At 36.1% G+C, this 26,390-nt stretch overlaps 1 protein-coding gene across 1 annotated transcript; it reads left to right on the plus strand.

The window, feature by feature from the left end:
• Positions 1-26,390, plus strand: elg1 (enhanced level of genomic instability 1). The gene is made up of 11 exons (XM_019055300.2): positions 1-322; positions 3,047-5,339; positions 6,407-6,658; positions 8,002-8,173; positions 12,577-12,853; positions 14,618-14,813; positions 16,094-16,651; positions 20,955-21,097; positions 21,899-22,180; positions 23,178-23,386; positions 25,298-26,390. Exons 2-11 carry the CDS (start codon positions 3,053-3,055, stop codon positions 25,566-25,568), a joined length of 4,647 nt encoding a protein of 1,548 aa, XP_018910845.2. The 5' UTR covers positions 1-322; positions 3,047-3,052; the 3' UTR covers positions 25,569-26,390.

Raw genomic sequence — 26,390 nt, forward strand, 5'->3', positions numbered from 1 at the left:
TAAACAATAACCTCAAAAACTATCATCATTCGATTGATTCCCGCCCAATGCCGACTCAAGAATAATGTCCGAGTTTATCTGTGATTATACATAGTATTTTGTGTTTTATATTAATTTCAACTCGACCTTAGACCTCTTTGGTAATTAATTGTAGTTATTATTACGATTAGAACTACCGCAATCGGGGAATTTCGTTGGTTAGTGTTCCGAATTCCGCGATACCCTCTGTCAGGGTCCAACCTCTGATGGTGTGCATGATGTGATGCTCAAAATCTCCTAATGCAAGAACTTTTTACCTCGTGATAAATTACATCTTGAAGCCGTAAGTACTATAAAGAAACTCACAGACTTGTTTTTTCCCCATGATCTTATATATTTGCACCTCATGAACGACTCCTAGAGCTTACATGCATCAGAGCACCAAATAAGTGCCCCCAATGCCTAGGCAGAAAGTAGAGAGGATAGAGGGTATCTTGATTAATGTGCAAGATTACACTCTAAAATCATTCGAATATTTCTTCTCTCAACATTATACACTGTTCGAAATCTTGTTCTCAATCCGAGCACGTACAGGTTGATTCCAACTAGCCTCGGAAAGAATATACCTGGTGAGTTGTTTATTACCCTGTGCAGAAGTATTTTCTGCGTTAGATTGTGTGTAATCTAGGAAATTATGGGCTGCTACTTATTAAGATTACACCTACAAGAGTTTTACAATTTAAAGCATTAAGTTTCGAACATCCCAATGTATCAATAATATCAGAACATCCGAATCCACGGGTGAGTTGTAGAGGATATGCGAGCTAAGGAACTCAATGAAAGAGATTGGTCAGCTTTGTTCACTGTGAGGGGAATAGGAGTCTAGATTTGTGTATTATTGATATAATCTTACTGCTGCTTATATATTGAGTTAGGCTAAACCTCTCCACTTGTAACCCTGTAATAGAATGAACCACAGCACTGGTTTGTCATGCATTCTAGAGGCAGCCATGACTGGTCTTGCAGCAAATGCGCAGCTACTGGTAACAAGTGGAGGCATTTACATTCCTTTGCCACAGCCAGCAATCGCTGGTCCAATGCTTTTAACCCTCTCCTTATTGCCATCACTCTCTATATTTTCTCTACAGCCTTGTGTCTACCTGTATTTCTATTGAAAACAGGATGTAGCCTCACTCAAAGTAATCAGTTTGTCTTTTAATGAAAAGAAGAGATGAAAGCAAAATGTCAAGAAGAGTGTGGCATCGTAATATTGCTTGACTCAAAGCAATGGTTCATGTATCTAGCAGGAGCTATGCTGTTAAGTCCGGATGCGGCTACCTAAGTACCACTTGTGTGCTGTTGTTGATTTTTGATGATTGTTCGCATTGTTTTTGACATTTATCCACCCTCCTACTCTCTCCTGCTGAAGCAACAACGAAGGTAGTCTCAAATCTGGTTCAAAGAAGTTGCACCCCTCTATTTGAATGCATGATTTTTAAAACTTTACACTATATTTAGTGGAGATGCAGAATCTTCCACACGACCATATTTTCATGCTGCTGCTCGCCAACTGTCCACAAAATCTCCAACCAGTATCATTGGTGATGACCTTCACCCTCCTTTTCCCTTCAAATCTCAACTTCTAAACGTAAAAAATTCTACTTCCCTCCACATTTTAAGGACCTTTCCAAGTTTTCACATGCCTTGCATATGATGGGGCACTTCCTGGACCCCCGCGATACACATAAAAATCTGGCGCCCTTAGCACCTGCTCTGATACAGGGACCCTAGTGTGGTCCACCTCACTCATCTTATAGGCTGAATTCTCACAAAGCAGAGTCAGTTTGTTTGAGATCAAAGCAAAAAGCCACCTGTCAGGCGTAGATCATGGAGATCTTTTGTCCTAAGAAAGAAGTTGACTATCAAGTTAACAACGCAGTTTCAGTTTTACCCTGTACAATATTTATGGTGAAACCAGGATTGCAGAAATTGCATGTTGGTGGAAAAAAACGTGAAGACTCAGGAATTTTTGTCTCTTTTTTTTATTTTAAGTGCTCAAACTTTGCATTAGTTTGGTACATATTCTTGGTGTCAAAAACTGTTCGACATTTCTTTTCCCTTTTTTTGTGTAAACAAGTAATGTGTGCTGTTCTTGATGCTTCATGATGTAAAGGCAAAAACCATTCCATACCCCAAGGTAAACGAGAATGGAAATGTTGCATGTGTGAGGGATTTGCGATTTGACTGTTGATCTTATGTAAAAGTTCGCGAGAAACACGATGGTGCCACTGGTTTTCTCTGAAATCATCTCCCAAGCTCAAAAAAAGCTCTCAAGTTGAGGCCAAGATGGAGGGGATATCCCACCCTACCCTGAGAGTCCACATCTACATCAGAAAAAACTCTCCATGCGAAGATAGGGAGCAAATACATTGACAGGGCTGCCACTTTATTTGGGGACTCCAAAACTGAAAACACTGCAACCCTGCTAATGTATTTGCCCGCTATCTTTGCATGGAGAGTTTGTCTTGATGTAGAGGTGGACTCTTAGGGTAGGGTGGGATATCCCCTCCATTTTGGCCTCACTTTGAGAGCTTTTTTTGAGCTTGGGAGATGATTTCAGAGAAAACCAGTGGCACCATCGTGTTTCTCGCAAACTTTTACATAAGAATCTACAGTCAAATCGTAAATTCCTCATACATGCAACATCTCCATTGTGTTGCTTTACAATTCTTGCCTCTACATATTCTTTCAAGAACTCTTGTTCAATTTCTTGGTACAAATTTTTCAGAGAGTGTTTATTCTCAATAAAAAGTTCTGAGAAAAATTATACGGAATATTGAACTATGAAAGCAGTTAGTTGTCCTTCCAAAAAGTGAAATTTGCCAGAGAATCTGAACAATTGCAAAAGAAAAACTGTAAAACTCTAATTTACTACTGTGCTTTTTTCAACAATGCCAATATTTACAGTTTTTAATTATGTCTAATTTCCAAAATGTATCCATTTCATGAAATGTTTGCTCATTAAATCATTGTTTCAGCAATCATTAATGTCTCATTTTCTTAACAGGCCACAATGAAAAATCTAACCCACTACTTCCAACTAGCCAAGAGTCCGTCTGAGGAGGCTGCCTCTGGTTCTAATGTAAGCACTGAGGAAACTGCAGAGTCTAAGGAGAAAACGAGAGATGAAGACATATCCATTGTATCCAGCAAATCCCCTGCTAAACCGAAAAAGCTAAGTCTTAAGTCCAGGAAGTCTCAACAAGACTCTAAGACAGATGGAAATAGCACCCCAAAAATTGCGAGCCCTGACTCTACAGTTGACACATCGGAAAAGAAGACACGTAGAAAGCGAAGTGAATCTTCTAAAACCTCTGAAAAGATGATAAAAAACCCCTTAAAGGGGGGCAGTCCGCAAAAAACGTTTAAAACCTCAATGCAGGACATATTGCAAAAAGTTCTAAAGAAAAAATTCCCTGATGGTGAGTACAGTCTTCCTGATTTAAACAACAAAACCACAGATGAGGCTGCTTCAATGAATTTTGACTTAGATGAAACAGATGAAGATGTCAAATTATCTGAAGAAATTTCAAGTTCTATCACCCCAAAGAAGAGAGGTCGCAAGCCAAAAAATGCTAAAAAAGAAAGCAATACATCACCCGGTAAAAATAAATTAAGTTATGAGGAGTTGGAAACGGAGCTCTTAAAAGAGAGACTTTTACTCCAGAAATTGAAAGAAACGTTTCTAGCCAGTAACCCAGATGAAGAGTCTTTAGCAAAATACAATAGCACTTTAAGTCCGAAAAATAAACTTACCTTAAATAATTCTTCGCTTTCTAACATTGAAAAATGTGAACTTCTCTCCACTCCCAAATCAGGCAGGCGCAAATTGAGTAATGGAATTGGTGTGAGCAAAAGTGCAGAAAATAAACCTAAATCTCCCAAAAAATCTCTATCTTCAACTCCCAAAAGTCTTCCACCAAAAGGTCTTACAGTACTAAAGAAGTCCAACCTGACCAAGAAAACACCTGAAAATGATACCAAAATTATGAAAGAAGTGTTAGAGTTCCTTGACCATAGTGAGTCTAAAAGTTGTTCGCCTAGCCCCAAGAAAAGTTCACCAGGATCCAAACAAAGTGAAGGAAAAGATAAGTCAGCATCTAAAAGCAAAAAACAGTTAGAGTTTGCTGATGTCAAGGGCAAAAATGACTCCCTTGACAAAGTGAAAAAGAAGAAGAAGAAAGTAGGTGAATTGGAAATGCCTGAGAAGAAAAACGGAACGCCTGAGAAAGCGAACAAGAAGAAAAAAGAAAATGGTGATGATGGAACATCACCTGTTGGAAACAAAAAACCAAAAAATTCCCCCAAAAAAAGTGTGACTGATGAAAAGAATACCGTCTTGACTGAGTCCCCTTTGGATGTGAAACGTAAAAGAAAACAGCGGACAGACTCAACTGATGGTCCAGAGAAATCATTTACTCCTGTATCTCCTGGGAAAAAGAAAGTCAAAATTAGTTTAAATAGAAAAGAAAAACTGGAATTGGAACCATCTAGTCCTCCCAAAAAGAAGAAGACAAGTTTCAAAAGTGGTGAAGATGTCTCCAATGAACTACACATTGAAACATCTACGAAAGCAAAGAGAAAATCCGAGGGGAAGAGTCAGAAAGGGTCAGATTTTGAAGAAATTGAAAAACCCCCTCCAAAGAAAAGGGGGCGACCGAGAAAAAGTGAAGAGTCCAAAAGTACTCAAAAAGAATTCATAACTAAAGAATCAGAGAAAAGTGTTAGTTCCCAGGGCAAAATTGACAAAGATCAGAAACAGAAAGAAGAGACAGAAACAATTGATCTGAATAGCTCATCTGACTCTGTTTTCATTGACGCTTCGCAGAAGTCCAATGATGGTACAAAATCAGTCAAACCAAAGTCTGAATCAGATAACGAAGAAAAAAGGTACTCGCAAACAAAATCTTCCGAGGAGAGCTCACAGAAAAACAGTTTATTCAAATATTTTGGAAAAGTTGACAAGACGTACATGAAGAAAGAAGAAAGGAGTAGTTGCCTGACCACACGAGCTATTATCCACTCTCCACCGGTATCTCCAAGTAAAAAGAGAAAGAGCACCGAGCCACCATTCTCCCCTCGCCGAAAGAAACTTAAGACTATGCTTGTGGACGCAGACAAAATAGAATTGTTGAGTTCTGAGGTCATACCAAACACTGAATTTGAGAATTCTAATGACTCAGACTCAGAAGTTACAAAAACAGCAAATGACAGGGCAAAAAGCAAGGGGAAGAGTCCGAAGAAGTGGTCCATGAGGGTTAAATTAGCTGTACAAAGCCCATCAAAACCAACAGTCACAGGTATGAATATGAATGATCATTTCTTGCTCTATGTTCCTTTTGTTCAGTTGAATGCATTTAACAATAATGAATTTGAAGTACTCTTTGCTCATCATGGTAAACTATTGCATTGAAAATCGCTTGTGGCTTCTGTGCTTTACTGAATTCAACAGGCGGTATGAGCAAAATTTGCTTAAGTATTTCTTAATGGAGCTTTAATAATTAATGTTGTGGCCAATGTAGGCACTTTTTGTGGTCAGCCAGCCATAAATATGTTGGAGCCTAGACAAGCTTTTTTGATTGAAACCTCCTAAAAATTCCTAGAATGGGTTCAATTGTGGGAGGAAAAGCAAGGAAAATGTGTAATCGGTCAGGAAAAGCTTGATTCTTAGGTGCCAAAAGACATCCGATACTCATCATATATTGTATCAGAAAAACTATCTCTGCCCCTGAAAAAAAACCTAATGAGACTTAAATACTGACCTAGTTGGCCCCTATGCTTCATGGTTAGTTTCGAACACAGATACTTGAATCTTTCCTGAGTCTTCAATTATCAACAACAGCTCCTATCCCAATTAGTGCAAATATTCCAAATTAAATTTATTTTTCCTCTTTTTTATTCTTATCAAATTGAAGTGTGACTTATTCAAGATGATTATAATTTAACGCTGAATGTAGGAAAGGGAGTTGAGTTCCTGACTTTACAGTGAATTCCTCTTTTGACATCCTGTGATGGCGAAAATAACACTTTGATCGCTGATTGAATGAGTCACTACACAGATATGCAATTATTGCATGTTGAAACCTGAATCAATTCCACTCTTTCAATGATTTTGACCAAATTTAGAAGGTGGAAAGAGGAACACAAATTGAATGAAAATACCAAAAGAGAATTTAAAACATTAACAGCTCATAGCTCTATGTACTTCTTGCTGTAGGAGTTCAGCTTCCAACCCATGATCTGTTTCAGCTGAAGGCTTAAATAATTCATGTTCCAAGGCAATCTAAAGTAAGAAATGTCGAATACATTAATCTCCCATGTTTTTATCATGTCAACTAAGATTGATGAAATCGGGTCCTCTTAACAGATAGCAAGAGTCCAGAAAGCAGTCCTGAAAGCAAGGTCAAAAGAAAATTATTTGGCAGTCAGCAGAAGTCTCACGTTAAGGATTCAGATGAGGGCAGCACTGATTCACATGATGTTGAAGTTATTGAGGAGAAGGCTTCTTGTCCCAAGGTCAAAGTCAGTGAAGTTGAGAAGGTATCCAACACATCCAAAGATGAATCAGCAAAAACCTCCGCCAGCACTAACAAGGAAAGTGAAACACCAAAACCGCCAGGTAATAGGCTCATCAGAATTTGAAATGTATATTAATCTCATGAAATATTAGCACTGCTATGCTATGCCTATGAAGATCTGTATTCAGGAACTGGTGAACCAGCAACTTTTAGAATGAGCCATCACAGTTTTAAGCATTGTACATGGGATCGAAAAAGTGTAAAAAGCAACCATTCAATGGGGGTTTCAGAAGTAATAATTATTTTATTTCTATGCCATGTCTTCAAATAGAAACAGTGATATTTTGATGGCTGAATGTGGAAAATTTGTTCGTTGCAAGGTTTAAAAATCTCTGATTACGCGCTATTTTCTTCAGGGGAAACTAGTCAAAAATTTTCCTTGCAATTTTGTGTGGTTTTTGTTGCTAGAGTGAGTGAAGAAAATTAACAGATTTCAGCAGGAACTGTTAGTTGATTTTCCCTCAAAGGAAGGAAACACGAATAGAGACTTAAAACGTCACAAATTGAAGTATGCATTTTTCGACCTCAGTCGTCAACTTGACATTTGTAACTAGAGAGAACAAGAATAGCAAAAAATCAAATTTTGAGATTACCCACATTTTGACTATATGCTTGGGTTATTGAAAATATCGTTAGAAGTAATACCAGAAACTTCAAAGTACACACGAATATTTTTTTTTCTTTTTTCTGTTCACTTTGGTCTTAAGAAAACTTGGCTTTTGAATGATTGTGTATCTGTGTATAGTAAGTGAATAAAAATTAGAGGTTTCTTTCGCAAATTTAAAGTGATTCGTTCTGGGCCTTTGGCATGGTCGAACTGGCGTGTGATTTATCGCATCAATTAAGTAAAATATCTCAACAGATTTTAACTCTCTAGCCAAAATAAGGCCCTGTGCATGAGTTTAAAAAATCATCTTCTACCAACAAAATCGCAAAATTTAGAGCAATGAAGGTAGGAATTTTCTTTGAAAGATATGTCACATACAATCCAGAGGTCCTTCAGAGGTCTGTTGAGAGTTTTACCTAATCAGTGTGATATATTGCATGCCAGTTCCCATGGCAAGAATTGGGGGCAAATCACCTGAATCTGAAAAGCAAGCAGAAAAGTTAGTTTTAGAGGTATCATTTGAGTATTTCAATAAGTCTGCTGACCACCTTTCATTTTTATTACCTGTTCAGGAGATTCTCAGGAAAACGTTTCAATGTACACTGAAGTTTTTAGGAAGGCACATTAATCATGTCGCAGTACGATTTTTTAGAAAGAAAGCTGATAATACTTGTGTGCCTTTGTCCTCTGTTTCGCACTGACGGAGAATAGGCACTAAACCAATAACACATATTTTAATGCTGTTGTCTATGTTTTTCTTCTTTTTTTTTGTTCTAGTTAAGTTGGCTTCAATTTTTTTGAAAAAGAGCACTCCGAAAGTGAATACATCTAATTCCACTTCAGCAGATTCGCCAATAGTCATAGATGATGAAACGCTTCAAGCAAAGAAGGAATTTCTATCCAGTGGCGTTCCCGATATAATTAAGCAGAAGACTGAACAGTTGAAGGCGTAAGATTTTTCATTATCCTGATTTTCCTTCCTCTGTATCTATCAGTTCATTGTCCTTGAAATTCTCTCTACCCTTCTGTATGTATTAATGGACAAGGTGCAATCTGAGTTTTTATTTTTTTTTTAATGTGTTCTCATTTACAGTCAGTGTGATGCAGTCACATTGGCGACTGTTTTGTAAGTTTTAAGAATTAGACTCTGAAACTCACTCTTTTGAAATTATAGGTAAGGCAAGTATTATGTCTTTAATTTTTAGAGACATGGATGTAAATTATCTTAAAATTTCTTTCCGAAGCTGAAAGCTTTATTCTCCTTTTTTTAAAAAGAAATGTACCCGAGTGAAATCACTCTCTTTTTAAACAAGTTGTGGTACCAATTCCAATCATGAAGGTCAAATGTGGGAATAGAGTTGTGTTCGACTGCTCATTCTGGTAATAATGAGACCCAATGAGAATCAACTAGGTTTGATTTCTGAAGATCAGAATGAGAGGCAGGAATCCTTAGTTTTTATTTGAATTATAATACTGCCATGTTGAGGGAAATTGCTGAAGGAACTTTCAAATATTGCCAAATTGCCTTTGATAAAATATTTATTTCTGCGGAAAGTTAAGACAATTTGGCCCTGAAATTTGTAGATATTTTATTGTAAATTAAGCAACAATATTCTAAAACAAAATTGGAAGAAAAATAACCTTAAGCTTTCCAGAAAATTTGTATATTACCAAGGGAACTTTGTTAACGTCTGACGGCTCATTCAGCGTTTTTCCATGGCATGCCAGTATAGCGTTTTATACATATTACATTCTGTAGTTATTACTCCAATTATTATTTACTTAACATGAATTAAGTTTAACGATTTGAAATGACAAGTAGATATTACTTTGGGGTAACTTTCCTACAGTGTTCCAACCCCACGAGCGCCATGTCGCCAAATGCTCCTAAAAAATCGGCCATGGCCCCTAAAAAATGAAGACCCTGCGCCAAACGTGGCCCCTAAAAAATTGTCGCAATCCTAAATTACGGTTTGATGATTTCAAGATTTTTGTCAGTCAGCCTAGACTGAACGCGCATAGCAAGCAGTTGCGCGCGGAACTTCGTCGCGGCAGCGGCTCAGCAGATCGAGAATCGTACTACTTATCGTGCATACTATAGAATCGTTCTACTACTTTTCATAATAGGAAGTCAGAAAAAGTATTATTTCATTGAACAAACTTTCAGTAAACTAAAAGCTCCTTGTTTTAAATCGGAATATCATTCCTTTGGCCTTTCCCTTTCCCAAGTAATGGCTGCGAGTTGCAACTTGCAAGTCCTGTAACTGTATATCTTGCGTATAACTTTTCACTAAATGCGCCGTGATATATAGGCAAAAATTCAATTTGGCCCCTAAAAATTGAACTTGATGGGCCAAACGGCTCCTAAAACTTGGAGGTGAAGTTGGAACACTGCTTTCCTATCAAAACAAGTTCTTTTTTATACTTGGAAGCAAAAGGAAATGAAAGAAAGAGAAAGAAAAAGTTCTGACTGCAAATGTTTCTCGAAATTTGTACATAATATCACCCTGACTATTGTGCAACTTATGGTTTGCACGTAAAATGTAACGTTCATAAGAAGATTCTTATGCAGATTCTTAGAGTTTGTAATCTTTGCTAGATTGCGGTAACACTATTTCATAGTTCCTTTTTGTGTAAATGTAAGTTCTAAGCTGGTGTGTGGTTAGAATTTTTTAATATTAATGATGACTGACATAATATTTCCGTACTGCTTAGTTCCACTATTAATGATTGTTGTCATATTTTAGTCAACTTTTTTGTTTTCTGATGATTGTACCGCACTGATGCACTAGAATTAAAGCAAAATTATTTTACTCATGAATGTTTTTAAAATCATTTGTCTTGCTTTATTACGCATCATTTGAAGTGGAAAGAACAAACTACGTACACATTCGTAAGTGATATTGACCTCAACTGTTTCATTTTGAATTCGAACAAAAGAACTTTTTTTAAAAAATTTTCTTTGGCAAAAACTTGTGACAGTTTCATTTTGAATGAAACTCAGTCCCTAATAATGAAAAAAAAAACTTTAATCAATGGTTTTTATACTCTGAGCTTGTTACTAAAAAGACCAGAATAGAGGTGTCATTTTGATACTTGCCATAAATGTATTGATGATGTTTCCGTCATCTTTGTCAGATTTACGTCTCGGAAAGGTTTCACAATTGAATTTCATTTAATCAGTATAGTAGCCATTGATTTCTCTATGATACGCTCTTTAGCAGCTCAGTGATGCAACGTAAAGCCATTCAGTAAACCAAGTGTAACTTAATTGCAATATCTCATGTCCATTGTGAGAGAGAGAGAAACCCTGGGGAAGTTATGGCCTCCAAAAATGGTTTGAATGACACCTCTTCAGAATTTGAATTCAAGCATCAATATTTATGCATCTATTTACTGTTATTTCCTAATGCTGACTCTTTTTAAAATTATTACGTATAAAATTGCGCGTGCCAATATTTTTGGGTCAAAAGAGACATTGACGGTGAAAGTCGGCAATCACATAACTCGTTTGCGGTGTCTGAAAATCTCCGCCTCTACGTCCTTTTTTTTAAAGGAGAGCAAATTGACATTATTTCTTGAAGTTTTTGCAGAATTTTCTTCGCATTGAGAAGAAAAAGCATGACAGTTTTAAAGAATTGCCGTTGAGTAGTTTTCCATTTAAAAAATAATGTATGACAGGAAGTCTGCGACGTCGCAAACCGAGTTATGTGATTGCCGACTTGCACCGTCGACATGTATTTTAAGCATTACAAGCAGTTTGATTTTTCCTCTAAAACTTTTAAACCTACTTTTTCTAAATGGCCTTCAACTTGAAAAAACAGGCACATATCGACGGTGAAATTCCTTTATCACATATCTCACCTGCAGTGTTTTAAACTCTCTGCTCCCATTTTACTCTTTCAAATGAGAAAAAAAAGTCATCATCATCATCATCATCATTCCATAAAGTTTTTGCAAAATTTTCTTCATGTAGAGAAAAGATCTGGGAAGTTTTTCAGAATTGACGCTAAGTAGTTTTCCATTAAAAAATTAAGTATGACAGGAAATCTGCAACGTCGTAAACCAAAATACACTGTATGGGAGTTTCACCGTTGATATGTATATCCTGACCTGAGGATTTTTAAATGTGTATCACAATTGAAATTTCAATTAATTTATCTACCTACTGTTCCATGTTTTTCAAAACGTATGTAATAAATTTTTACGCATTTATTATTTTGAAAAATGAATCAAGTAAGATACGAAAAAGAATGGAAATATAGAAAATCAAGTGAGTATATGCAGCAACAGGGTATTAATATTCATAATTCAACACATAATAGCTTCTGCTAGAATCCGTAAAGGTGGAATCGCACTAAGACCCTGCAGTTTAGATTCCCTTTGATTGAATATGTATCTGATAAAAGATCTTTTTTCACGACTTGGAAATTTTCTACCATGCCCCTTGCCCCGGTGGTGAAGAATCTTTATTCGTAAACCTCTTTCTCATGGATAATTTCTGGTTATGCTGTCAACAGCAGCAATTATTATGGAATATGTAATTAATTATGGTTACAAACTTTTGCCATCTCTACTCTAAAAATTGATAGGGATGCATAATTTTTATTTTGTGAAGAGAAATAAGTTTCCTCTGACACTTTAGAATAGCTTTGAAGTATTTGTCCAGAATACCATCATTCATTTTTCTACAACAATGTAAACTGTATGGAGGCTCCTAAGGAAATAATTTTTTTAAGGAATGATATTTAATACGACCTCATATTTTTCAGTGCGAATGAGTTCATACCTAATTATTATATACAGATGATAATAAGCTATCATCTTTACGTGTTCTATTTTTTCCAGTTTGTGTGTGTTGTTAGTTAGACATTTTGTCGAGTCGTAGTGATTTGTAACTTTTTGTGATGGAGATACAAATCTTGAATTGGCAAAGTAAGTGAATCAGTCTGTAATTAGTCTAAGAGTGCTGGAATTTTGCTAATTCATTGCAAATCTCCTGTCTCCGTAAGACTTACACAAAGAGATGTAAATTAATGAATTTGGACCAACATTGCAGGTTTCTACCGTCCAAAGGAGAATTTACACTGCATTAAGAATTTAGCAATAGACTAATTTATTGGCTAAGTCATTTGACTCATTTGATGTTTTCCAGAAAAAAATGGATTGTTATGATGATATCGCTTTGCCTTGCTTTATAAGGGCAAAAAAATGAAATGAATATATATCGAATGATATAGCAACTAAATAGGTCTATTAAGAATAATTTTTATTGCACCTGTGCCTCCACGAAGTAACTGCATTTGATTTTGATGTAACTTTGCTTGACTCTCATCATGAATTTTTTTTCAGTCAGGAAAAATCTGAAGAAGAGTATTATGTTCCATTTCCGAAGATAAGCCATGTTGGGTACGACAATACCTTGTCTCAAGAAAATGCTTTGCTGGAACTAGGAAAATCCTTTAAACTGAGACCAGACGTAGACTTATTAGAAATTGTGAATGACAGTTTGAAGGAACCTTGGAAAAACTTGATCGACCCTGCTGTTCATGCCCCAATGCTGAATGAAAACATTTCATGGCCCAAATGCAATGATAGTAAGAGACAGACGCGGTATTTAAAGAAGCAGGTAATGATTTTTACCTTGTGGAACATTCTTCTCATCAGTCTCTTATTCAATCATGTTTATAAAAGTTAATTTATTCAGTAGCTGAAGCATACAGCAAGTTAGTGGAAATCACTAAAACCAGCTTTTAAAGTTTCTTAATGTAGTTACATTCATCTCGAAGCTTTGTAGATTGAGCTTACCGAGCTCATATAGAGTACGAAAAATAAAATTAAATCAGACTTTTAACAAGTGACTCGTAATTGAAGAGGTTATTTAAAGTAGGGCTTAGCCGCCAAATTTTCAGTAATTCAGTTCTCGAAGAAATACTATTATTTGAAGGTAGATGCATCTAACCGAGCGATTCTACCAAAATAATTGCTCTTTCAACATCTTTTCTTTACATTATAGACATACTTCAGTGAGGAAAAGGTTAAAGTTTCAAGCCACCTCTCCTAACTCAGGGTGATTCCAAATGATGAAAACTATGAGTTAGAGTATAAACTATGATTTTTAAAATTTTCATCAAACTCGAATGCTGTTTTACTATCATACATCTGTTTATATTAACAGTATTGAGTAGTTTTGTGGAAGAAGGGCATCTATGCCAAAATTCTAAAATTGTTCATTTCTTGCCCAATTTCTTGGACCCCATTCTTGTGACCGTGGTCTTATTGAATATCAGTTAATTTTTCTGAATAGGAATATCGATGGTCCAAGTATGAAACCCTGTCTATCTACTGCAGTGTTTCAAAATTTTTGATCCTATTATATTTTCTCGAAAAGCAACAAGCTAAATAAAGCTTGACATTTATACAGAATATTCTTCTAACAGAGAAGGAAATTCAAGAAATTTTCCTAGAAATTATTCGGGCTGGTTCTCTATAGAAAAAATTAAGTATGATAGGAAGTCTGCAACATCGCAAACGGAGATACATGGTTTTTCACTTTAGCCATTAATATGCAGAATTGTTGGAGAATTAAGTTGTTTTACGTTTCCTCAAAACTTGGATTTTGGCGATCACAGGATCGCACCCCTTCTCAAATAACCCGCTCGATTAACAAACATGCATCTCTTTTTACGTTCATGTCCTTAATGGAGAATTTGCTTGAGACAGTTTTATTATTCACAAGAAAGTGTTCGATGAATTAAAATTACAGTGTTTTTTATAATTTTTTTCTGACATGGGAAATCAAACTAAGCAAACGACTAGCAAAAATTAGTGTGAACGGACAACCCTCAGGGAATAGGTTACCTGGACGACCATCCGAGAGCTAGACACTAAGCTGGCTCCCTTCGGAAGACAATTGAAAATTTGTATTGGTGTTTTTGTCTTTATTGTTTTGACATATCGTTTATATTTATTGTTGATTTATATACGCTTGGTTCTTGAGAGCTTGACCAACAAGGCTGTGCCCTAGTTGCCAGTAGAAGAAGAAGTTGATGAGATATGAAAGAGAAACCTTTTTAAACTTAAGAAAATTTACCCCCTTGCACTATCGCATGACAGCATTTCAGATTTAAACACATGCATTTAAGCAGTTCATATAATTCTCTCATAATTCTTCCAATAATTGATCAATTGAGAAACTGAGAATATGCTCGTGCTTAGTTTAAGTCGTAGTTTCCTTCAATTATAAATTCATCAAATTTCAGACACCTGCAAATTGTTCACTCAACATGCATGCTGCTCATTTGCTTGATCCTGAAATGTCCTGAAAAAAGATATAATTTTAATTGATACTTCTGCCTCTTCATGACTTTTGCTTTTCGATTTTTCATTGTAGGCAAGCAATTTTCCATTTGAAGTTTTTGAGAAGAAATTGGAAAAAATCTCCTCTGCCGACAAGTCTTCTGAAGTGAAACATGAAATGTGGACTGAAAAATACAAGCCTCAAAGCTCCCAAGAAGTTCTTGGCAACGGCTCTTGTGTTTCTGAACTCAAACGATGGTTAGAAGAACAGAAAGCTTCCAAAAAGAAAGGTAAAGATTTTCCAGTTCTGCCAATTCAAGGATAAACGCTATATGAGCCTATAGACGTTGCAAAATTTCCCTGAACAAAATAAAAATTTTCAGGGAAGCAAGCGGATATTTGGACCGCGTTAAACAGAAAGGAACCAAGCCACATCAGCTATGGCCAAATTTAATTGGGCAATTTAATTTTTTACATAAAAACGGTTGTGCGGATTTTCGTGCAAATTTCAGTGAAAATTCTCCATGGTGCGAAGCAAATTCCTTAAAATTTTCAAAGAAATCCGAACAAACGTTCTCTCGTAAAAAAATTAATTGCCCAGTTAAACTTGGCAATAGCTGATGTGGCTTGGTTCCTTTCTGTTAAACTCGGTCCATTTGTCTACCAATTTTGTTGAGAATTTTAATCCTTTTCTAATCTACAGTATTCGAAACTTCCAAGGAAGAGTATTCCTCAATTCCGTCAAGAATAAATTTTCCATACAGAGAAGATAGACAACATCCGGGTATTCACACAGCATTTTTGCTTAGCACAACAAAATTATACCTCAGTAACTTTTAATGGGGAAAAGTACAAGAAATTCACCAACTTGCTGTGCCCTGGTCGGGGATTGTTTATAATGAAGGTGAAACTAGACTTGATTGGTGACATTGCAAACTTTCTGCCACATTTTATTTCATTAAATAAAAGTTGACTGAATTTAATTTATACCTTGAAGTGTGAATAAGGATCAAAAAGTTCTGGGAAATAGCAGTGCTGGGACCAGGAGTAGCAATTTTAAAGAATATTCCCAGTAGCCTCAGAAGTTTAAGTGAATAGGTTGCCCATGTGAACAGATGTTGGTTTCTTAATTTAAGCTCTAAAAAAACTGATCTCAGTACAAAATTTTTGGGAAGACTCCCGAAAAAATGTTTGTTCTCAGAAGCGGCAGAGTCCCTTTGCATGATTCTCCTGTCTCTTTGTCGAAATATTTTGGAAAAATTTCACTGCAAAATTATTGATTATTGTCCTCATAGGGGAAATAATGTTAGAGAAAGAATTTTTAGCTCTCCTCAAAAATGCTAGTTTTCCTTTCTAACATAACTGTTGTGTTTTGTTACGAAATTTACTTTAGCATAGTCACCAGTTTTTTATGTCTCCGGTATTATTCATTTTAGGAATTTTTGAGCACGCAACGAAAGCCTGTTGGAATTGTCAAGAAAACCCAGAAAGTGATTTGAAAAATAATTTCAGTTTTTGGAGTGTTGTGTCATGTGGAAATATTCTTAATGCTCTTTGATTTTTATTACAGACTTGGATGAGAGCAGTGGTGATGAGTTCGTATCTTCAGATGATGATAGCAGTCTCACCAAGTGCGCTAACAATGTGGCCATAATATCAGGACCTCCTGGATGTGGTAAAACAAGCTCTGTGTACGCAGTGGCAAAAGAACTAGGGTGCCAAGTCCTTGAGCTGAATGCCTCCTGTAATCGAAATGGGAAAAAAGTGCTCTCTGAATTGCTGGAAGCCACCCAATCCCACCAAGTCAAGCGAGTGTCGAATATTCTCGCTGACATGTTCTCCAAAGCGGCGAAGGGAGACAAGAAGAAGAAAAAAAAGAAATTAAAATCAAAAGATCCTGGCCTGGGTCCAGATGCCAAAGTAATGTCAATCATCTTGATCGAAGATGCAGATCTCATTTTCTCTGACCATGATGATGGATTCATTGCAGCTCTGTCCTCCTTGAGCACCATGTCAAAACGGCCAGTAATCTTGGTTTCTAATAGTATTCAGTGCTCTCATCTCAATAAATTTATCAAACAGCAGTGCCTACTTTTGGAGTTCAGTAAACCCTCTTTCTTCGACATGAGTAAGTAGGAACAGAATTTTTCTTAGCATTGCAAAATTTCCTTTTTCTACAAGTGGAAAATTGGTAATCAAGGTGAATTCACAACACAATTCCTCAGAAATCAAAGTGAAACCTTTACTTTGCCTTTTACCTTGCCTTTTGCCTTTACCTTTTTTTATATGAATATCACCTTTTCAGTTTCAGGTGTATAAAAAAACTGTATACAGACAGTTGATTCACTTTTTGAAAGATTTTTTTGCCACTCATAGCTCCCTACAAACACTTTTAAGCGCTCAGCCAATGGAGCGCGCATATTGATTTAAACCTGCCCATAGAACTCCAGTATACTAGTAGCAAGTGTTATCAAATGGCGCACCGGCTCATTCAGATCTCACTGGATAGGGGCCTCACATATTTAGAATGGATTAATGTGTGATCTAATACTTCTGATATTGAACCATGGAGGACTATAATCTTTCTCCTTTAATTTATTGGTTTTACGGTAGGGTAGTTTTCTTAAAGTTGATCTTTGCAATTTTCATTGAGGTGAGTTTTCCTTTCATCGGTGCTCATCTTTGTAAGTGAACTTAAAAACGGGCCTACCTTGAAAATGTTGTTATGATAATGCCGTCAAAGCAAAAATCAATATGCATCATGTCAGCTGAGTTTTGTTAGATTTTTTCATTACCTCCAATGCGCCATCAATTAATAAACAAGCAGGAAGCTCCAACGCATTGGCGTCGGAGAGCGGCTCTGGGGGCAGTAGTTGTAGTCAAGAATGAGGGCCTAGACACATTTTGTCATTGATGTACAATCCGACAACTGTCGATTCATGTTTTGTAACTTAGCAGATTTACGTAGCCGGTGTATAAATGTGTATTGGGCTTTGATATGGCGAATACATGGCATTATCACTTGTTGTATACTTTTAATTTTGAAAGCTCTTTGGAGGTCCGCTTCCTAAAAAATCTCTGGTTGATAAGTCGTTTAGCGAGGCTGCAAAAAATTTGCATTTTTATATCTGAAAGTGTAGGTATTGGTTTTTTGTATAATTGTTTTTTTGGATTGCTGGAAAAGTAACGCATACTTCTATAATTTAGGACTGAGTCAGGGAAATATAAGGTTCGTTAAATAGTAAATATTCCTAGTACCGTGTGACACTATTGTTAACGAAAAGTTTTTGCAACTTGTCAAAGAGGTTGTTGAATGATCTTCGAATAACTTTTGATGAGCTAGAGGTAATGGTTCTATCTGCAGCTCGTGGACTTCTGTACGATATTGTCCAGAATCATCTAAATTTTCAAAAAGTGTCCGCTTGTTCGATACCCAATTTGCTCATTCATGCATACAAGGAGAAGCGCATGAAAGCTTTAGCAGACATTTTGGAGATGAATCAAGAATTAGATGAAGAATTTATGACTTAAATCACGGCACCTTAATCACGGGATGACCTTAATTACGGCAACTATTTATTGTCCATGAGATGCAGATGGTTCCATTTCCCTAGCTCATCAAAAGGTATTCGAAGATCAATTTCATCACCACCCGTACGAACCACGTTTCTAGTGACCCGTACTTGCTTCGCACGTATGAAACATACAATCAGAGAAAACAGAATTCATCTTACAATAATCAATAATCAGTAGGACATGAATCGTTGCGATGTATAATACGACATTATAATGCGGCATTACTATTGTAATTCATTTTAATGTTTAGGGGCATTATAAATCATTATTGCCACGTCGGAATGAAATGTTGTAGACTGAATTGAAAAGCATGTTGGCAAAATTTATTATAAAAATAGTATAACATGTAGGTACATAACATAAAGGTAATACAAATTAAATGATTAGAGCGTGTATATTTCATTACATTATAGGTATATTACAATCATTTTTGTCATTGTTGGAAATTTTGATAGTTTGAATTTTGATAGTTGATAGTTGATAGTTTGAGAGTTGAAAATTTGGTTATTTTATTTAGTTAAGGTGATTCGATAGACGCCATATTTTGTGTCAGAATGGCATGCGACTTTTCCATCAATTGGTTCCATTTTTTCATTTACTCATCATTTTTCTCCAATTTTAAGTTTCGCAATTCTGTTTTCAGGAGACTAAAGCACTCACTTATCAATTTGTATATTTATATTGAGTTAAGGGTAGAGACGTATTCCTCACCGGAATTGAGGAATGGAGGTGTTACAGTAAGTCCGGCATTAGGTTCCATTTCGACATCAGCGACGATCAACGCTGCGATACTGGAAGCCAGTCTTCCGATATTAAATCCCTAGCGGGGAAGAAAAAAAATGCCTAGATTTCGCTAAAAATCCCTAAATCCCCAGATTTGCTCAAATATACTTAAAAAATCCCTAGATTTTGCAAAAAGCGCCATTTTTTTATGAAGAATCATGATGTCATTCGATGTAGCGATTTGCAATATTTAAATCTGATTGGCTCGTTTGAATTTTGGCGCTCTCTGAAAGCAGTGCTAATCCAGACCAATAAAATGAAAGAATATTAGTTGATTTCTTATTATTAACAGGTTGAATGCAGTTGAATGTCAAGTACATCGAAGGACACAATCGTTTTAATTTCCGGCTTATTTGCGGGGAAAATAGTGTTGCCAAAAAGGCCTACAAAATATAGATGAAAAAATGTTTTCGATTGTCGAAGCTATAATTGAGGTTAAAAAGTTGATTTTGGTAACTTTACCTCATCAAAAAAAAATCCCTAGATTTCCTGAAAAATCCCTAAATCCCTGGAAATTCCGGAAAATCCCTAAATCTAGGAATAAACCCTTAGACATCGGATGGCTGTTGGAAGCATTAGAGTCAACATTTGAAACGCTGCTGCAGAATTTGCCGGGAGTATAATCGAGTGTTGAAAGTCAGTAGAATTGAACAATGTAATAATTGCTTTCCGAAATAAGCGTTATAATAAAAAAACAACGAATCTGAACTGTTAATACTGGAACACACCTTCTGTAAATGTACCTTGCGAGAGATAAGTAAAAAAATAGATGTACTGGAGGAGAAGTGCTTCTCCACAGAGTTTGAAGAAGGAAAAAAAAAATGCCCAAATTTACTTACTTCAGCATTTTCGGCAAAATCACTGCAATTTCCGAACCTTTTTCTGGCCAGGGGCCAAAATTAAATGATTATGAAGGGCCACTTAGATGTTGTAGATAAAAATAGGACTGTTGAAAAAGTCGCCGTTTTCAATAAATATGTTCCCGGAATGGAAGAGTTAGGTTAAAAAATTTAGAGTTAAAAAATTCCCATGAGCCGAGTGCCGTAGGTTAAGGGCCCGTTCGCCAAAACTAATCGGAACTGTATGAATGAATTGCTCCTTTTAAAAATCAAAACAATATCGAATTGCGATATATTACACAGTTAAGATAGGGCTATGTCCTGTCGTAAGCGGCGACATACAGTCGATATCATTTCAATAATCGCCCCAATGGCCACGATAGTTGTTAGACGTTTACGGTTTCCCTGGTAACCTTTGTTTGCTATCAGCTGATATCGAGTAAATGACTAGGAAGCTCCAACCCAGTGGTTAAAGCTTCCTTAACCGCGAAAACTTTAAAATTCAAATTTTCAAATTTTGAACGTAAAGTACATTTTTTCCATCACGAGATAAAAGCACAAACAAGTTTTGAATTGTTGACTGTATCACCATGATTCCAAAAATACAATACACAACATAGCATTGACTAACAATAAAACAGTATGCAATAAAATAAAGTCATGACAAGGAACATAGCCGAAAATGGCGCCGATTCCCATCAACCAACGCGCGGTCTCTACAATGTAACATGCTGCATTGATACTCCCCAGCTGGGACCGTCCGGAATAGCAGCTCTAGTGCAAGCACCAGAGCCGCTAAAATTGTATTTTTCACTTTAAAAGCAGACTGACAGCTGAGCGCTTCTGTAATATAAACATATTAGAACTTTCTTGCTCGTTTTTTTTTCTTTTTTTCCTCTTTTTTTATTTTCTTAGCTGAAGATTCCAGAACTCATGTACAAAACCTCATTAGCTTACTTCGTGTTGATGTACTAAAAAATTGAATTTGACTTAAACTTTCTCTGAACTCAGGCAGTTTTTTTTTATGTTTTTGGAAAAATGATGTCTGATAGTAGAAGTTTCAATGATCAAATCAACTCTTCAGCTTAGGTTGAATTTTGAAATGGAGAGTGGTTGAATGTGCCATTCTGTGTGCTGTGCAAACGCTCTCATTTTGGTTTATTGAATGATCATTGTCATCGATTCACTTAAATAACACTTTGTAACAGTGCTCAACTTTTTCCTTGTGCGCAGGAACCTTCTTGCAATTAATAGCTCTCAGTGAAATGGTAGAACTGCCTAAAGAGGATGCTGAAAGAATTGTCTATGAAACCAGAGATTTAAGGCAAGCAATGCTGACTTTACAGTATCATCTGATCTCAACCTTTAAGCCTCAAGTAAGTGCAGTGATCTTCGCATTGTCCTTTATCTTAAATAATGATGAGTTTTCTGTGTCATAGAGGGGACCCTCAAGTAAGTATTTCAATTGTGAGGTAGTTTAATGGTTTTGCCAAAGTACATTTAAAACAGCGAGCATCAAACCACAATCTGTTCCTAGTAATTTCTGATTCATTGCCCTATAAAGTAGAAATGTTGTATGATTTCCCACTGCCGTTAGGGTGAAAATTTCTTCTTCTATTTTATTGCCTGCAGAGACACTTAGCTGGGAAGTCCTCATCTTGATAATTGAACAAGCATTGTTCCAAGCATCACGCTCACTATTTAGATCAAAGTGTGTCAAAAAGTACCATTGCATTCTCTGAGGTTCTTCGCATTATCATAGCTCCACAGTCCCTTTGAAAGAGCATAAGTTAACAAAACTATAAAGGTCTTCAGCAGATTGAATATCACTTTTTTTTTGTGCATTTTCGCAATATGTCGAAGCGGCAGGGGTGTTTCTTGAAGTATGGATATTCAATTTTATCGAAACAAAATGTGCAAGTCAAGATGTTAAGTCTGTTGCTAAAGTCTGACATCTGGAAAAATTATTCAACTTTAATTCCAACAGCCTATAAATTCTGTTTTGATTTTCTGTCTGATTAGGAAAATCTTCAGACTTTCTCACCTGACAAGTTTCAAAGATAATTTGAAAGCTCTCTTGTTTTATTTTACATATGTAGCAAACCTGGGAAAGCTAAAGCTAGCTAACTGAATCCTGGAAATATTTAATTTTTTTTTAATTTTTCATTTGTTTCTAGACTGATTCAGAGGTTGGCTGGCCTCTAGATATTGGAAAACTATGGTGGCAGTGGCCACTTCCACTTTCGATTTCGCCTCTAACCATTAAGACGGTTAAAAAGTCAATGCCGTCACATCTTGATCCATCCAATGAGAAAACGAATGGAAGTGAAGAATTAGTTTCTGGCCATCCTGCAGAACCGTCTATTCCTAGTCATGAAGACTGCCTAAAATTCCATAAATTAGCTTCTTTCATAGATAATTTGGCCGTCGCAGAAGTTTGGTCATCATCACGTTACCATGTAAGTTTCAAATCTCCTTTTTAATTTTGCTAAAATCTTTCTTCTTGATAAATCGAAAACTTGGTAAAGTGGAACATCATCTAATAGCGATGTACTTTTCAGTTCTTTCTTTTTGTGTATCAGAAAACTTTTATCCTCCAATTTTACTCATGACACTATAACCTTTTTTCCTATCGCCATTTGTTATGACCTATGACCTATTTGTTCTGAAAAACTCAAGAAAAAAACCAAGGTCCAAGAACAAAATGCCTGAAAAATTCTAATTTCTCTATATTAAGTATGGTTTTGAATTATTTGAACTAGTCCCAGAAACTTATGAAATTTTTAATTTTCTACTCAAAAAGTTTATGCCAGTAGGTTATGTGATAGCCTACTTGAGTGATAACTTTTATAACTCGTGTATTTTGCATTTGTATCTGTTAAAGTCAATGACCAAACCAGCCAATATCAACAATGGCCAACCAATGTCGACGATGGCTAAAATAGCAAGCTAATGTTAAAATTATCTGCCATCCCAGCCCTGAACATTTCCTTCACATCGCAGTTGGCTCTCTCAATGGATTCTCAAGGCTGGGTGTGATGGTTCATTACACCACTGTATGATCATTTGCTAGTAGTCATTTGCCAAAGTGTCCAGCCATTGTTGACAGTGGCTAGCTGAGGACGACAATAGCTGAAGTAGCCAGCTGATGACATTTAATTCAGAGCAAAAATTTTAGGCTAATACCTTGGCCAGCCCTCTCATTGGTCAGCGGTGCAAACTCAAGTCCCCAATAAGTCACCAAGGCTTCAGTTGTAAGGAGGAAAAGTTCCGGAGTTTCAAAAATTTGCCCCTAAATTCTTAATTACTCTACTACTCAGGGATACCTAACTAAACAGCGTGAAACAACCAAAAACCTAGTTGTCAAATCTAGTTTTATGAACACATTAGTATATCTTTATTTTTTCTTATGCATCCTCTTATAAAATTATTCTGGACCTTTCTTTCTGTTTTAAGACCATCAAATCTGAAGACCCTAGTCCCAAAGCATGGCATGTCAATGCAACTGATTCATGTCTCCTAAATGAGAGAACAAATCACGAACATGCTGGCCATGATTCACTCTCAGTAGTCCTTAGTCATGAATTTATATCAAGGAATGCCAGGTATTTGGACATGAAACTTACCAACTGCGTCCAGAACGGCTTGTCTCCCGATTTGGTCAGGTAAATATTTTCGAATAGAATTTTCCTAGTTTTACTTTCTTTTAACAACCACAAAAAAAAGAAAGAAAGGAAAGACTCAACAACTCCCAATATTGTCTTTTTTTCTATCTCAAATTAGTACCTCCCAAAGGCTAATCCTGCTCTTGGAGTTAAAGACTCAACCCCCTCTCAGTCTTTATTTCACAATCAGCCTAAGGCAATATTTGTGAAATCACCAAAATCGAACAGCCTGACTGGGAAATTAATCCAAATTCAATCGGAAATAAAAATATAATCTGTAAAAATCTTTTGGTCCATCTGTCTTTATTCTATTCACTGTTATACGGAAACCTTTGCACAACTAAAAATTAAATTAGCATCTCAAACATATTTTTATAATAAAGGAATGCAGTAAGCACCCTTCTACAGTGGAAGTCATTGTCTAAAAGGCAGAGGCAGAGGTGTAGAAAATTACTGATGACTCACCTCGGTAGACATGCAGAAATGTGGGAGGGTAAAATTTGAAGACCAATATTTAAATTTTTTTAACTCTCGGCTTACGAAATTTATAAGAATCGAAAGTCGAAAGTAAACGAAAAGAAAGCATCATCTTTAGGAACAGGGGGAAATTTTGTGGAAAGCTGGAAGGTGAGCATGTGAAAGTTCACAAGCTTGGAAGCTTCTGCACCCATGGGCAGGAACATTTATGGGCATTTCACTAGAAATTTTTTTGTAAGACTGTTAAAGAGGCCAAGGCTAGAGAATATTTATGGAGAGAGTACAGACATGGCGAAATATGGAGCTCTTAGGGCCTAGAAGGGCAGCCAACCTTCCCACATGAAAAAAACTAGAAAAAAGGTGCTGCCAATTTTCAGACTCCAATACCAAAGCAAAAAGGCCAAGAATGTTTTTAAGTAAGCGTCCCTCCGCAAAAGTGAGTTTTATGCAAAAACTTAGTCAAGTACCTGCTTTACAAACAACATGTTGTAATAGTGGAGAATTTGCACGCAAATTTTGTATTGCTTCATCTGAAAGTGCCTGAAAGCTGATTTTGCAGTATTTTTTATAATTTTTTTCTGACATGGGAAATAGTATAAAAATAGATTTAAAAGTGAGAAAATGCACTGCCTAGCGACGTCATCTGGTGGCATTTCCCATTTAAACACATGTATTTTAGCAGATTAGGTTATCTTGTCGTATCTCCTCCAATAATTGTTCGATTTATGAACCAAGGGTTTCCTCGTGTTCAGCTCACTTGGTGACATCCACTTTCACACGGAATTTATCAAATTTCAGACACCTGCAAATTCTCCATTGTAATAATAAATCATTCTAGACAATTTGAGTTCGTTGGTTGGCTTCCATAACTTCAGACATTTTTTCACAAGACATACAAAATTTCAGACTTTTCCGCATTCTCTCCACAAAGGTACTCTAGCCAGGGCATGTGACCCAATATTGAGTGGTCAGTGAGAAAATTTTTATTTGAAACAGGGCGGGAAAAAATGGAAGGGGAGGCCTTTAAAGCTTCAAGGACTTGGCCGTTTCTAAATGATTTGTTGTTTTAAAGACTTGATGGGATAGAATAGGTGGAAATATAGAATACCCAGGAAAATATTTCAAATACAATCGCAAGAAGATGATGAAAAATGTACCTCTTGGGAACATTCAGGGAAGTGAAGAAATTTTTGGAAAGTAAGTAAGGGAAAAAACTCCATATTGGGCAAAATGTTCTATAATTTTGAACTTATTGCACCCCTGTAGAAAGAGTTGATGACAAGAATAACCAAAATTAATCGAAATGAAAAAGTCAAAAATGATATTTGATTTGCTTATATGATTTTTTTGCTATCTGCAGCTACTTTCAAGTTTTTCTCTGTCTTTTAACAATTTCACAAAGAATCTCATTAAATTTTGTTCCTACTTTTCCAGATGGAAGAAGAAGCTGCGGAAAGTGGAGGAAATTCTCTTAACTGGGCTCCCAATTCAGGAACAAATCGAACGAGAGTCTATTTTCTGTGATTATTTACCTATGATAAGATCCATTAGTCGCTCCGAGTGTGTAAGACTCGCTGGTAATTCCAAACGCTCCAATAGATTTTTCAATTATTTATCCAGTTTGAACATGCATCCTGACGAAAGCCAAAGAACCCTTATGTGCAATTCATTTGTTGTTATGAATGAAACGAAATCGAGTTCATGAGGCATTCTCATCCAAATACGCATTCCCTCAAGGATCTAGTATTTTGAAATATCAGTAATTTGTCTGGAAGACGAAGAACAAGGAAAGAGCTGTGAGTAGGAAGTACGGTTTTTAAGTTTGAGTCTCAGCTTTTTATTTTTAGTTAAGATGACGCCAATGTCTAGTTAATGCTGCTGCATCGTAGCATGGCATGTCAGTCCTTTTTATGATTAGGCATGTTTCAGCACTTTTTTAATTTTTCTCCTGCAAATTTCTCTTTCTCAATTGCTGATTTTCTTCTTTAATCATGGGTCAATCTTCTGTGCCAAACAATTCTAATAATCTTGAGAAGGTACAATACTCTTTGAAGAAAAAATGCTAATCATTGAACATTTGTTAGATCATTTTAGATTGTCTGAAAGATTAAGAAAATTGATACCGTAAAAATACTTTTGTACCAAATTTTACATGTATATTTTATTTGTTAGCGTAGGTGATGTATAGATCAATTGTTTGAGAGGTAAAGTGTTTTTTAACTCAACGAAAAGTCGCATCGTTTCAATTTTAGTGTGAATGGATATGAGTTATCATAGTAATTTTAGATGTTTGATATCGACTTGAAATTTTAGAAGTTCTGTCAATAGTATGCATACAAAAAAAAAGGATAGGCACATTTTTGAATTTCCATCTCTTGAACTCTCCAAGATTCTGAGTTTCTTTGATGTTGTGCTTGTACTACTTAGTTGAAATATTTTTTTTAAAATTTTACTGTGCAGTAATGTTTGTGATTTTTTAAGTACTCGTAATTGTATTTTAGTCAATACGAACTCATTTTCCATTCAA

Source organism: Bemisia tabaci, chromosome 1, assembly GCF_918797505.1.
Source record: "Bemisia tabaci chromosome 1, PGI_BMITA_v3".
NCBI classification, from domain to species: Eukaryota; Metazoa; Arthropoda; class Insecta; order Hemiptera; family Aleyrodidae; genus Bemisia; species Bemisia tabaci.